Genomic DNA, 14,337 nt, shown 5'->3' on the forward strand with positions numbered 1-14,337 from the left:
CACTCGATTTTTCACTCGCAGCCACCAGTTCAGATAGTGCATGTAATTTGGAGGATAGCATAGAGGCAGTATCTGCACATGGTGAGACACTGAGCTCAAGTGTTCTGCAGCCAGGGCAGGGGGAAAGGATAGCATGGGTTCTAGCTCATGAGAGGGTGGTGCACACATGCATTCTGCTGCAGAGGACTCAGATGAGGACTTTAATGGGCGAGGTGACAGAAGAAGTTTGATACCCAAGTGTTGGTGCACTGGAAAGCCCACCAGAAACCATGCAGAAGCTGGAGGGGCTGACACCAACTTGGCACAGGGCTTTCCATACAGTTTGGTGCCCATCCTTTCCAATAGGAACGGAGGCTACATCCAGAGGCACACCTGTGGAACCAACCATGATGCAGCGTCTAATGGCCAATGTCTCAGCTTCTATTGCAGCACAAGCAGCAGCCACCCAACATATGAATGTTGCATTGGAAGCTCAGACCAGCATCAAACAAGATCAGCTTACTGTCATGCAAGCTCAGACTGCTGCCATTTATGGCTCTGGATACCAGTGTACAAAGGGATTCCAAGACACCACAGCACTCCAGCAATCTGTTCCCTGAGAAGGACAGCTAGATAAGGTGGTCATGAAGGCCTATGGATACTTTCTTTTATTGGCCAAGACCTAGAGTATAAGAGCAGGAAGGTTATGTTAGAACTATATAAAACACTAGTTAGATCACAGCTAGAGTTCTGGTCACTGCATTACAGGAAAGATGTGATCACATTAGAAAGGGCACAGAAGAGATTTATGAGGATGTTGCCAGGAATGGAAAATTTTAGCTATGAGGGAAGATTGGATAAGCTGAGGTTGTTTTCTTTGGAACAGAGGAGGCTGAGGGGAAATTTAATTGAGGTGTATAAAATTATGAGGGGCCTAGATAGAGTGGATAAGAAGGAACTATTTCTGATAGGAGAGGTCAATAACAGGGGGCATAGATTTAAAGTAATTGGTATAAATATTAGTTTAGTTTAGAGATACAGCACTGAAACAGGCCCTTCGGCCCACCGAGTCTGTGCCGACCATCAACCACCCATTTATACTAATCCTACACTAATCCCATATCCCTACCTGTCCCTATATTTCCCTACCACCTACCTATACTAGGGGCAATTTATAATGGCCAATTAACTTATCAACCTGCAAGTCTTTGGCATGTGGGAGGAAACCGGAGCACCCGGAGGAAACCCACACAGGCACAGGGAGAACTTGCAAACTCCACACAGGCAGTACCCAGAATTGAACCCGGGTCACTGGAGTTGTGAGGCTGCAGTGCTAACCACTGTGCTAACCGGAGTGTTGGGGAGTAATTTTTCACACAGAGGGTGGTGAGGGTTTCGAACTCACTGCCTGAAAGGGTGTTAGAGGCAGAGACCCTCACCACATTTAAAAGCATTTGGCTATGCACTTGAAGTGCCATAACCTACAGGGCTACAGACCAAGAGCTGGAAAATGGGTTTAGGCTGGAAAGCTCTTTTTCGTTGGCACAGACATAAGCCAAATGGCTTCCTTCTGTTCCATAAATGTTTCTGTTTTTAGATCTGCTCTGTAAAGGCGCTCTGCAGATTTAGCCTCCTGCTGAGATCCCTTTGCATCCCCTCCCCATCTTCTAGTAACCTTCCAGCTCTGCATGCCCTCTGCTCATTCTTCCAGTCATGCTCAATGCCAAGAGGAAGTACTACTAGGCTACCCATGTCTAGAAGAACCTGCTTTTCACACAAGTCTTTAAGCCACCAAGGAAGTACTTCAGCACCTGCTATGCCACTCCCTGTACAACTATAGAAAGCACCCAAAACTCCTCCAGTTGCAGCAACAGGCAGAAGAAATCAACCAGCATCTAACCTGCAAGTCGTTGATGAGTCCTTTAATTAGTGTTGGTGGTATTGGAGGGTCCTTCATGCTGTTTAATGTTGTGTTCAGCTGTGGAGGTTAAAAGAGGACATAGGCTGGAGTGTGGAGCTCTAAAATGGCAGCGCTGGCACCAAATCAGCCTAATTATTTGGCCAGGAGCCAACCTCCCACTCAGCGGACCCTTTTACTCATCTCCAATATTCTTCCTCCACCTGGAATCCTCCCTTTGGCCTCTTACCCTCGATCTTTTCATTGAAAACTGCCAGCGTGACATTGACCGTCTCAATTTCTCTGCTCCCCTCGCTTTCTCTAATCTATCTCCCTCTGAACTTGCAGCACTCCATTCTCACAGGTCCAACCTGCTGACAAGGATGGTGCTGTTGTTGTCTGACTGAGCGACCTGCTTGTGGAAACTGTCTTTTTCCTCTAAACACAAGTTGAAAGTGTTGGCAAATGCTCAAATTGTAAGAGTATGTATCAATAAGGTAGCTTCCAGTTTTATTTGACTGAGTTTATAGACTTTTATTGTAAAACATAAGTATTAGCTTTATTCATTTGCATGCAATTGTAGACAAAATATGTTTAACATAGTCTGATTACATTCTATATGAACTAAGCACAATGTAACCAACATAAAATATCCATGAAATGAAATTTTATATTTTATTTTTCTGCAGTGATAAGAAAAATGGAACACAATCTTACAGTATTATATACAAACATACACATTTCAGGAATATTCTTGCTCTTACATCACTTGTAGCATTCGCCAGAGCTGGCGGGCAGCCATAAAGACAGGGCTAAATTGTGGCGAGTCGAAGAGACTTAGTAGTTGGCAGGAAAAAAGACAGAGGCGCAAGGGGAGAGCCAACTGTCCAACAGCCCCAACAAACAAATTTCTCTGCAGCACCTGTGGAAGAGCCTGTTACTCCAGAATTGGCCTTTATAGCCACTCCAGGCGCTGCTTCACAAACCACTGACCACCTCCAGGCGCGTATCCATTGTCTCTCGAGATAAGGAGGCCCAAAAGAGCATGCACTAGTATAAAATCTTCAACCAGAAAGTTTATTTCATATTAAGACACAGATTTGTTTGAAACCATTTTTGTATCAAATTGAAAAGAAGGCTAACCCCTCGTGGGGGAATCTAGAACTAGGGGGGACAGTTTCAAAATAAGGGGTCTCACATTTAAGATTGAAAATTTCTTTTCTCAGCAAGTCTTTAATCTTTGGAATTTCTACCTCAGAGAGAAGTGGAGGCTGGGGCATTGAATATATTCAAGGCTGAGTTAGACAGACTTTTGATCTACAAGGGAATAAAGGGTTATTGGGGGCCGGCAGGAAAATGGAGTTAAGGCCACAATCAGATCAACCATGATCTTACTCAAGGAGCCAAATGGCCTACTCCTGCTCCTATTTCTTATGTTCCTATTTCTTATGTTCTTACATTCTCGAGGAACCAAATAAATGGAACAATATTAATGGAATAGTATCATGTCTGGATTCTAGTATTTGGTTGGAAGAGCCTGTGCAAGTAACAGTTGTTAAACAAATGAATACTCATGGCACTCTGACCCTTTAAACTACTATTGGATATGATTATGTAAATATGTTCCTCATAAAGAGCTAAAAAAAAACTTTGTATTTTCACATAACTGTGAGGTAATAACAAAAGGAAGTGACGATCTTGTAACAGGAGCAAGCCAATTACAAAGGGAAACAAAGTTGCATTTATATAGTGCCTTTCACAACTTCAGGATGTCCTAAAGTGTATTACACAGCCAATTAAATACTTTCTGAAGTGTAGTCACTGTTTTGATCTTCTATTTGGTCATAAATGTTAGAAGCAAAAAAGAGACATAATGCACAGTTGAATGCATTCATAAGTACACACTGGCTTTGAGAGCTGCAGCAATATAAATGGGTAACATCTCAGAAGAGCAGTTACAGAATTATATTCCACTATTCTTATGGCAAGGTTTCATCTGGAGCATGTTATTTATTTTATTAAGTTAAAATAACACAAATCCATTGCATTTAATTTCTTCTAAGCTTGAAAAGTTACCAGATGTATCTGAATATTGGAGTTAAAAGAATGTTTTCAGCAAACTAAGAGTCTGTCATAGAAGATCCTAGAATTCCAATTTTACTTTTCTGAGGGAGAGATTAGATCACTGCCCATCTCTGAACAGGTTTATTTTGATCTCAATATTGTCCCGGTGCTGTAGCTGTTTGGGGTATCAGATAAAAAAAAATACTGGCCTCAATTTTGTGGTCAGCATCAAAGCAAGGTCCCACAAAGATCTAACAATCTCTGTTGCGGGAATTACCCCTTTCCCCACGGCAGTTTAAATCTGGTGCCAAATCAAGGAGATGTCATGGCGAGCAGCAGTACTGATGTCACCAAGCATGCAGGCAACCCATCAATTTTGAAGTATTCACACACAGCAAACCAGGAAGTTAACAGCACTTAAGATCCTTCACTTTTAATTTAAATTTTAAAATAGTGAAATAAATGTATGACTGTAATAAGATAGAAACTAAAATAATGAACAAACTTTTAAAAAAATTATGTTTTTAAAAATATGTGGAATTTTTAACCATTGTGCAGAAATTTGAGATTCCACTAACAGAAAATTAGCTTTTCAGGGCCAGTGAGGGTGTTTAGCAGTCATTATGAAGTTAGTACACTGTTAAAAACCTAGTTACACCTCAGTCAACAAGGTGTAACCTTTTCCAGGGTTTGTACAGCGAAACTAACAGGGTTAGAGTGGAAGTTCTTGTCAATTCATGATCACAAGGGAGAGACCCTGTGGAGGAGCATAGACTCACTGGCAGCAGCATTTGGATTTCCACATTAGTCTGCACATGTCCAAACTCCCGAAGTTGCTGTCAGTTTCAGTGAAGTAATGACGGCAAATGCTGACAGTTTTACCTTCATTACCACAGCAAAATCTGGGCCACTTTTCTTGATTAGAGGAACTTCTTGAAAAACCTTTCACCTAATTATTCCCCCAATTTAAAAGCAAAATAAAGGCTGCCCAGCAACATTAACTGAAAATAGCAACAACCAACAAACTAAGAATAGGGGCTGTTTCTTTTAATCCCATCAATTAAATTGGCTTGTGACAAGGCCAAGTCTGTACGGAATGTACAGTATTTCAAGGGTTAAGGTGATTATAAATCAATTCCACTGAACTGTAATAGAATTTCAGCAACAAACATGTCCTGAAACTGCTCGACAAAGAAAATGTGCAATGTGAAATATAACGACACCAGGAAAATTTTAATTAAATCATACTTCTTTTCACAGATAAATGGGAAGCAAACAATAATGCATAGAATAATAAAATGCAATGAAGCTACAAAGTTAGAGGATATTGTCACATAATAAGACTCGGTGGGCCGAAGGGCCTGTTTCAGTGCTGTATCTCTAATCTAATCTAATCTAAGGCCAAATTGAAGTTTATTATACCTTAATAAAATAAAAAAAACTGACAAAATCATGCGATCAGTTTAGGCTAGTAATTTTTTGTAGGAACTATCACTGATACTGCAGTTTCCTGTTTTACAGCTCTTAGATTCTGTTTGACTATTCTCAGATTCAGTAACATCCCTAGAGCACAGAAGATTCTGAAAATGCATCTGGAACAGGGAAGAGGCATAATAATAAATCAAAGGATCAAGGCAACAGCTCACACTGCCTATGCACACACACAGCATGTAAGCAAAATAGAGAGAATCACTTGCTGCATAATGAAAATGAAGATAGTGTATGAGCAAAATTATGTTAGTTGGTGCAAAGCAGACAATAAACACAGAAAGCACAATCACAGCCAAACAGATAGCACGTGTTTTCTTGCACTTGTTTGTCATATTTGCCGAATGAAGGGTTGAGATAATACATATATAACAACCTGAGGACACCAGCAGGGGAATTACAAAGTACAGAATACACAACGTGGGAAAATAGTAGATGGAATAACTTTGTAGTGTAGACAGGGGTAGCACGTCATGGCAGGTTGTTATGTTCAGGTCAGTGACATACACTGTTTGCTCAGTAAGGAAAAGTGGTGTAGCACCACCAAAAGCTACAATCCACACAACAAGGCAAAGTACAACTGCACGTCCCTGGGTCCTCCAGGAGGCAGATCGTATTGGATAAACCACAGCAAGAAATCGGTCAACACTTATACACATCATCAGCAGCACTGAACAGTACATATAAGCATAAAAACCACCAGTAACCAACCGGCACAGGAAAGAGCCAAATTCCCAGTCATTACCAGAAAAATGGTAAGTGATCTTCAGAGGAAGTATCAGCACAAATAGCAAATCTGCTGCTGCCAAATTCATCATGTAAATTATAGCCGGCTTTTTAAATTTTATTCTGAAGTGAATCATTAAGATAGCGATGCAGTTGAGAAGCAAACCTACTGCAAAAACAATGGTGTAAACAGAAGGAATAAACGCAGTCAGCCATCGACTGGTTAGATATTGTTCTGCTGTATCTGAGATGGTCACATACTCCACATAGAGTTCCTTGGAGTTTTTGACAGAGTCAATGGGTTTATGTTCATCCAATCCAAATCCAGATCCATCTCTGAATCCACTTCCATCATACTGGCCTGAACCTTCACCTTCAATTTTCCCATCAAAATCAACAAATTCAGAAGGTTCAGGATCCCGAATACCTGCAAAGGATTTGGGACTAAATTTACTGTGTGACAGGTCGCCTGAAAAATAAAAATCAAAAGGCTGAAATTAATGTTTTCCATTACTCAACAATAAAAACACTATATTGTATGTACATTAACTTCTGTGTGGAGTCATTTCTGGGAGCCATTGAAAGAGCCATGTTATAGGATATTTATACTTTGCTGGAGCACGGAGCAGCCATATACAATGTAGAACATCAGAAACAGCGTTATATTGGACCACTATGCACTGTTTACAGCCTACAATTGGAGATTATCACCGAAAGAACAAAGGGAGAGATGGAGAAATCTTTTAATGTGGAAGATTGTTAGGACATGGCTATCAGAATCTGCAATAACTTTTGGGGAATAGAACAAAGTAAATAGATCTTTCAGAGAGTCAGAGAAATAGGCATAATGGCTTCCTTTGTGTTGTAAAATTCTAACATTTTATGATTTCAGGGTGGGATGTACTAAAGTCTGAAGTGTAATATTAAATGTAAAATCACCAATATAATTGTAATGAATAAAATAATGTGACTTATTGTACTGATTGATTCTTGATAATGTTTTAGTAATGACAGATTACAGTTACCCCATCCTTCTCCCCTTGCCACTTTTACCTTTTGTTATTCGTTCACGGGATGTGTGCGTCACTGGCAGCATTTATTGCCCATACCTAATTGCCCTCGAGAAGGTGGGGGTGAACTGCATTCTTGAAGCGCTGCAGTCCTTGGGGTGTAGATAGATCAACAGTGCTGTTAAGAAGGGAGTTTCAAGATTTTGACCCAGCGACAGTGAAGGAATGGTGATATAGTTCCAAGTCAGGATAGTGTGTGGCTTGGAGGGGAACTTGCAGGTAGTGGTGTTCCCATGCATCTGCTGCTCTTTTCCTTCTATGTGGTAGAGGTCACAGGTTTAGAAAGTGCTGTCGGAGGAGCCTTGGTGAGTTGCTGCAGTGCATCTTGTTGATGATACACACTGCTGCGCAGTGGTGAAGTGACTGAATGTTGAAGGTGGTGGATGGGGTGCCAATCAAGTGGCCTGCTTTGTCCTGGATGGTATCGAGCTTCGAGTGTTGTTGCAGCTGCACCCATCCAGGCAAGTGCAGAGTATTCCATCACACTCCTGACTTGTGCCTTGTACAATGCAGGCACTGGGGAGTCAGGAGGTGAGTTACTCACCACAGAATTCCCAGCCTCTGACCTGCTCTTGTAGCCACAGTATTTATGTGGCTGGTCCAGTTCAGTTTCTGGTCAATGGTAATCCCCAGGATGTTGATAGTGGGGGTTGCAGTGATATATTATTTGCTTTTGATTGCTTCCAAGGAAGAAAATAATCACCTTGTTCCAGGTAATCCTTGGCTTCTTCTTCTAATGGGTCTGCAATGAAGATGAACTAATTTTGGTGAAGTTCCCGCTTCACCCTGGGGTTTTCCATTGTTGGGTTTGTTCCCAAATATTTACCACTTGGGAAATTTCCATTCAACTTTTTCAAGATATGACTATTAACTGAAACACTCATTTTAATAATTGGTTGCAAAGTACATTGTCCATGATTTGGATAGTTATTTAGTTAATAAGCAATTCAATATGTTGGAATGGTAGTCACAGGTCAGATTCAAATCATACAACTGAATACTATATGTCTCTTAACACTGTCCAGCCTCTAAATGTTTTAACTACTTACAGAAGGCTAAAGTCTTGCTATTTTTAAACAATTATCGTGCTATGTTTAATGGGAAACAATTGTCTGGTAAAACATTGCATTCTGATTGTATTGAACTGAAAGTTAAACTTAACATTTGATTACAAAATTGATCATTTTAATCTGGCAAAAATATTTCGTAAGAGATAACAGCAACTTAACATTCACTTTATCCAGTAGCAGCTACATTTCCATTTCTGTGCCAGATATGTTTGTGATGCATGAGACTGCACTAACCTTTGGAAAACTTTATGAAAAAATTATTTTATACAAAAATTATAAGCAAAATTGCTAATTGCATTCACTTCTGGGAAGTGTCTCCCAAATCTATTTACCCAGTGAAACAACCTGGGATGATTGCCTTTCTGGTTTGCCAACCCTTTCTCAATCAAGAACAACAGGGAGGTTATGATGGAGTTGTATAAAACCCTAGTTAGGCCACAGCTGGAGTACTGTGTACAGTTCTGGTCACCACACTATAGGAAGGATGTGATTGCACTATGAGAGGGTGCAGAGGACATTCACCAGGATGTTGCCTAGGCTGGAGCATTTCAGCTATGAAGAGAGACTGGATAGGCTAGGGTTGTTTTACTTAGAGCAGAGAAGGCTGAGGGGGGACCCGATTGAGGTATACAAAATTATGAGGGGCATTGATTGGGTGGTTAGGAAGTAACTTTTTCCCTTAGTGGAGGGGTCAATAACCAGGGGGCATAGATTTAAAGGGGATTTGAGGGGGAAAAAATTTCACCCAGAGGGTGGTTAGAATCTGGAACACTGCCTGAAGGGGTGGTAGAGGCAGTAACCCTCACATTTAAGAAGTAGTTAGATGAGCGCTTGAAACGCCATACAAGGCTACAAGCCAAGTGCTGGAAATGGGATTAGGATAGGTGCTTCATGGCCGGCACAGACATGATGGGTCGAAGGGCCTGTCTCTGTGCTGTATAATTCTATGACTCTATGAATACTTCTGCTAGTCTCTGCAGGCTGAGAAACTATTGTGTGGATAATTGCAGCGACAGATTACATCCTTGCCTGTTTTAAGTATAGTTGTCCTGGGATTGAAGTTTCCACACTAGCCTGTTACAACAAGACTTGCGTTCAGATAACGAACCCCATTCACAAGAAACATCTCCGATTTGTAAAAAGGCATTTCTCAAACCAAGTTAGGGATCTGTTCCAAAAAGTACCCTTGCCTAGAAACTAATCAGTACACACTCTGGACTTGAGTTCTAGATCTTATTACAAATATCCATAAAATACTAAATCCATATTATAAAAACATGCAGAAATAATCTTATCCATAATGTTGACTTTAAAATAATTCGATACAAAAATACCACTGAAATACTTGAGAGGCAAAAAGAAAAACTGCAAAAGGAAGTTTGCATTAGTGTTGCGGCCAGACTCCATTGCCATCTGGGCAGAATTGGATGAACTAGCAGAAAAGATTGTAGAATTTAAAGCTTAGGTGAGTTCCGTCCAAAAACATTTACTCTCGCGCTTTCCTTTACGCTGGTTCACGATTCAAATCACCCAAATAACGTCCAGCCCACAAAACCCGCCATGTGATATTTCGCTGATCGCGTTGGTTTGGGAAAGCTCTCCAAATTGTGTTCAGTTTCTTAGGCACATTTTAAAAAGTTTTGCAAATCAAAAAAAAAATTAAGAAACTGACTATTGTCCACCAATGTAGCTATTAAATAGTTCAGTATAGTTTTTAAAGTCATTTCAGTGATTTTAAATCAGGTAACCCACAGGTGAGGGACTAAACACCCTTATTTAAAATGCTTATTTTTCGTGATTAACTAATTTTCAGCTGCACCAGGTTACCGATCTTAAATACATCAGGAAATCCTTTTTAGTGGAAAGGAGGGGGGAAAAAAGAAATAATTGTTTTCTATTAGGCTGCCTGGTTGCACTATTTCATACATCATTTTACGTTTGAGATTATGCAAATTAGTTTTAGTGGAAACTTGAATTGCAATCTAACCAGCGCAATTTCGAGCGCATTTTGGAATTACGGCATTATGACAAGGCGGAAACTCTACCCCCAAATGTGAAAAAACCTGCCATAAAAACAGGAACAGACTGGAAGTACATAGCTTGCTCAGCTAAAAAGAGGAAAAAAATGTCAAAAGTATTAAATAAAAACTGCATCAGATCTTTGCAGAACAGTTCCAATTAAAGATTCAGTAACCTGCTGATTTTCATTTCAATCCTGATGTGACATTGTGACCAGTCTTTCTGTCTTTAATCCATTGACATCCTATTTTTCTAATGCAAAATATATGCAACTCAAGCCAGTTGCTCCAAACATATTTTGAGGTTATCACATTCTGAATACATTTAAAAATGTTAAAACAGATTTCAATATTTGGTTTAGTTTTTAGAAAAAGAATTCTAAAATCAATATTGGGGGATAATAATTTGAAAATTAAAACACAAGTTGAAAACAGTCAACAATTTTTTTACATCAGAGTTGCACTGGCCAGTGATGAAATGGGAAAAATAAGTGGAATTATAATCTTTCAATTAATCTGAACATTTTCCTGTTGTGTAATCTGCCACATTGCTTTCATTTTCATTCTGGGTTTTTTTAACCCCTGAAAGTGTAACTGTACCAAGAAAACTTCCCATATTTCGTGCCCACTATATTATTTCTCATCGCTATCCCAGCTACTCTGCCGTAAATTTCTTTACTGGCTGCTTTCCCGTGTGGTTCTCTCTCTCTCTGCTGTTTCCCTTTCTCCTTCTGCTTTTTTCTTCTTTGTTACTCTTATTCAGCTCTCCCTCCCCACCTAATCTTTATCTTTTTGTTTTAATACTTGAGTTTCCATTCCACCATTCTGAACTTTAGGATTGACAGCCCTAACAAAATGCACATGAGACTTGGAGACAAAGTAGAGCCTTTGTTGTTTTCTCCAGAAATCTCACTGGCTAGTATAATTCTAGTAATTGCATGGTAGCAATTCCTTGGCCATATCTTGTGTTCTCGCCATGAAATGTGAAGCAGGAGCACTGGGGGAAAATATGCAGTTTATCTTAGCATATCTGTAAAATCTTTGGAAATATATAGTTCTCTACTGATAATGCCTTAGTCACACCTTAGTACATTGTTAGATCCACAGTATGTAACATACAGGTGATAAGGAAGAAAGCTCAGTATAAGTGGAATATAAACGATTACTGACATCCATGTTCCACCTATGTTCAAAGTACGATGTTTAATTACTTTGGGAGTAAAGAGAGAAATGTTGGAAGTTTTATAACAGGCCATTCAGTTACACGGAAGGACCGGCTGAACTTCGGGCAAATGTTCAGCATTTGCAAGGGTTTTTTAATGGCGAATTGCTTCGGTACTTTGTGCGCTGGTCCAAGGAATGGGGGCGAGGGGATAATGTGACATTTTCGGAACAGTTCTGCGCATAATCTGCAGGCACAGATGTTGGTACTTTTTGTTTAAAGAGGGAACGAGGCCATTTCAGAGCGAAAGTATCCAGGCGGATTTTGGTTATTATAACCATTCGTGTTTATAAAGCACCTACTGCCTCAAAGCGCTTCGTTGTGAATTGCTTGTCTGGAGTGCAGAGTATCAAATATGCACACAGACGACACGATGATGTCTTCACACATACAATAAATAGTTGCCTATTTACGAATCTACACCTTGGAACATGAGACTTGGAGACAAATTAGAGCCTTTGTTGCACAGTGGCGCAGTGGTTAGCACCGCAGCCTCACAGCTCCAGGCACCCGGGTTCGATTCCGGGTACTGCCTGTGTGGAGTTTGCAAGTTCTCCCTGTGTCTGCGTGGGTTTTCTCCGGGTGCTCCGGTTTCCTCCCACAAGCCAAAAGACTTGCAGATTGACAGGTAAATTGGCCATTATAAATTGTCACTAGTATAGGTAGGTGGTAGGGAAATATAGGGACAGGTGGGGATGTTTGGTAGGAATATAGGATTAGTATAAATGGGTGGTTGATGTTCGGCACAGACTCAGTGGGCCGAAGGGCCTGTTTCAGTGCTGTATCTCTAATCTAAACAACGACCCGCTTTCAAGCCAAAAGTGCTCAATCCTTCAGAAGTAGCGCCGTCTCATCTGCCACACACATCACTATGCGCTGTGCATCGAAGCGTGAGAATGCCAGCAGAATCCCCGACACTTGTGTAATCTTGGCTCCACTCTGTCTTGGTAAATAAGTCTGGGCAGAGATGTGTATGTACTTCAATGAACCCGTGAGTTGCACAGATACCAACGGATCCTTCTCCCCCTACACCCGCCCCCCTCTGTTGAAAAGGGTGGATTTGTAGAAGGAATAGATACACAAGAAAGTAACCAGACAGTTGCCAATTAGTCCGGCGTCCACACCCCCTTGTCTGGGGCACTTGTTCAACTTCACTTTTAGGAGCTGCGTTGATTTCAGTTCCAGAAAGTAACAGGGTTAGAAACTCGCAATAAATATCACTTTTACACTTAAACAACAGGACTAATTGGAGTTCACTATAACTCTATACATATTAACACCATTATATACAAACTCTCTATACATACACTAACTACAATTGGTTCTATTGTATCTATTTGATAGATGTGAATATTAAAACGCTTCTATATTTTGATGTACATAAATTTGAAATGTTTTCTTACCAGGTTTGGGAGCTGAGATGACGGGAAGCAGCGCGACCCACAACACAAGCTGAACTTTCCAGCCCATCCCGTCCCACCACAATCCCGATCCGGCTCGGGTTGGAACCGTAACTGATCTTGAGTCAGACAACCACCTCCTTGCGACCGGGAAACTCCGGAGAAATCAGCAAGCAGTAACGTGGAAGATGAAGTGAAATGCAAGGGTCCTTTGCCAAACGAGGTGACTCCTTTTTGCTTCTCCTAGCTTTGCTACAAAGTTCCCGCTGCTGTTTGCTGTGTGAGGGCGGCCTGCCTCAGGCACGATTCATGATTGGCACTGCCTCTACTCACCCCCACCAGTCTTTGATTTCATAACTCGGCTATTTCCGGACGAGGTTTAAAGGAATAACATAGCCCGCCTTCTTGCAATCTCCACATTTTTTTCCAGGACGCCACATGGGTTAGCAACCCAGATTCAATAAAAAGTCCTGCAACTTGTGATACACTCAGAATTGTTACAGCACAGACTCAAAGTGGAGTCAGATTAAGTTTATGATGCTTGGTCCGTATAGTGTAGGCAGCATCACATCCTTAAAGAATCTCGTTGTATTTCAGCAAAACATTTCAATATAAATCTCAGAAAGTGCTCCATAATGAATTAAGCTCTTTAGGTGTCCACCACAGGATGTATGGTACCGCTTCAAGACCACAAAGGCGGTCACATCTGATATCCGACCGCCTGTCACTTTATAAAGGATCGAACAAGAAGGCACAGGGGAAGAACTGGCTGCACTTTTTGCTCCAGTGGAATGTCTGCCCTGAAAAGAGGCGCCCCCGGTCCTTCCCTGAGCGTAACACCGGGGAACTGGAAATCTGAGTTAATCTGTGCAATTGGTAGGACCCTGTTGTGCTGCTCACCGACCCTTTCCACAAGCTGTTTGCAGCACAGCTAGGTTTATTGTAGGAAATTCGTCATTATCGAAGTTTCGGACATTGTATATGCACCGCAGGCTGAGCCCGATAAAGCACGGAACTCCCAGCATCTGCCTCCATTCCCAACAACGATAATAGTGTTAGCAGTGAAACAAAAACAAGAAATGTTGGAATCACTCAGCAGGTCTGGCAGCATCTGTGGAAAGAGAAGCAGAGTTAACGTTTCGGGTCAGTGACCCTTCTTCGGAAGCACTGAGCTGTGTTAGCTCATTTTAGCAGAAGCACTGGTGCCACTTCTAACACCCCCTCAATATCCCTGGGTTACAGAAAGAAACATTGGAATTGGAACAGGATCAGACTGGGCTGTGATGATACTTTCTTTGGCCCAATGCCCTGTTGAGTCTCAACAGTGACCGTCACAGATGAATAATGGCCTTTTGGCCAAGGGACTGGAGCGTGAATAACATTCAGCTAATGCCCCATCAAGG

The 14,337-nt window shown here is 41.1% G+C and overlaps 1 protein-coding gene across 1 annotated transcript; it reads right to left on the bottom strand.

The window, feature by feature from the left end:
- Positions 1 to 2,437: 2,437 nt before the first annotated feature.
- LOC137369013 (proteinase-activated receptor 1-like) lies at positions 2,438 to 13,959 on the bottom strand. Its single transcript, XM_068029492.1, has 2 exons — positions 12,938 to 13,959; positions 2,438 to 6,623 (listed from the first exon to the last, which is right to left on the bottom strand). The coding sequence occupies exons 1-2, from the start codon at positions 13,002 to 13,004 to the stop codon at positions 5,404 to 5,406; spliced, it is 1,287 nt and encodes a 428-aa protein (XP_067885593.1). The 5' UTR covers positions 13,005 to 13,959; the 3' UTR covers positions 2,438 to 5,403.
- Positions 13,960 to 14,337: the final 378 nt, after the last annotated feature.

The sequence above is a fragment of the Heterodontus francisci genome, chromosome 4 (assembly GCF_036365525.1).
Source record: "Heterodontus francisci isolate sHetFra1 chromosome 4, sHetFra1.hap1, whole genome shotgun sequence".
NCBI classification, from domain to species: domain Eukaryota; kingdom Metazoa; phylum Chordata; class Chondrichthyes; order Heterodontiformes; family Heterodontidae; genus Heterodontus; species Heterodontus francisci.

Coding starts and splice junctions, on each gene's coding strand:
- LOC137369013 (XM_068029492.1), bottom strand. CDS start 13,004: ATGGGCTGGAAAGTTCAGCTTGTGTTGTGGGTCGCGCTGCTTCCCGTC. Junction 6,624..12,937: donor CATCTCAGCTCCCAAACCTG/GTAAGAAAACAT, acceptor TTTATTTTTCAG/GCGACCTGTCACACAGTAAA.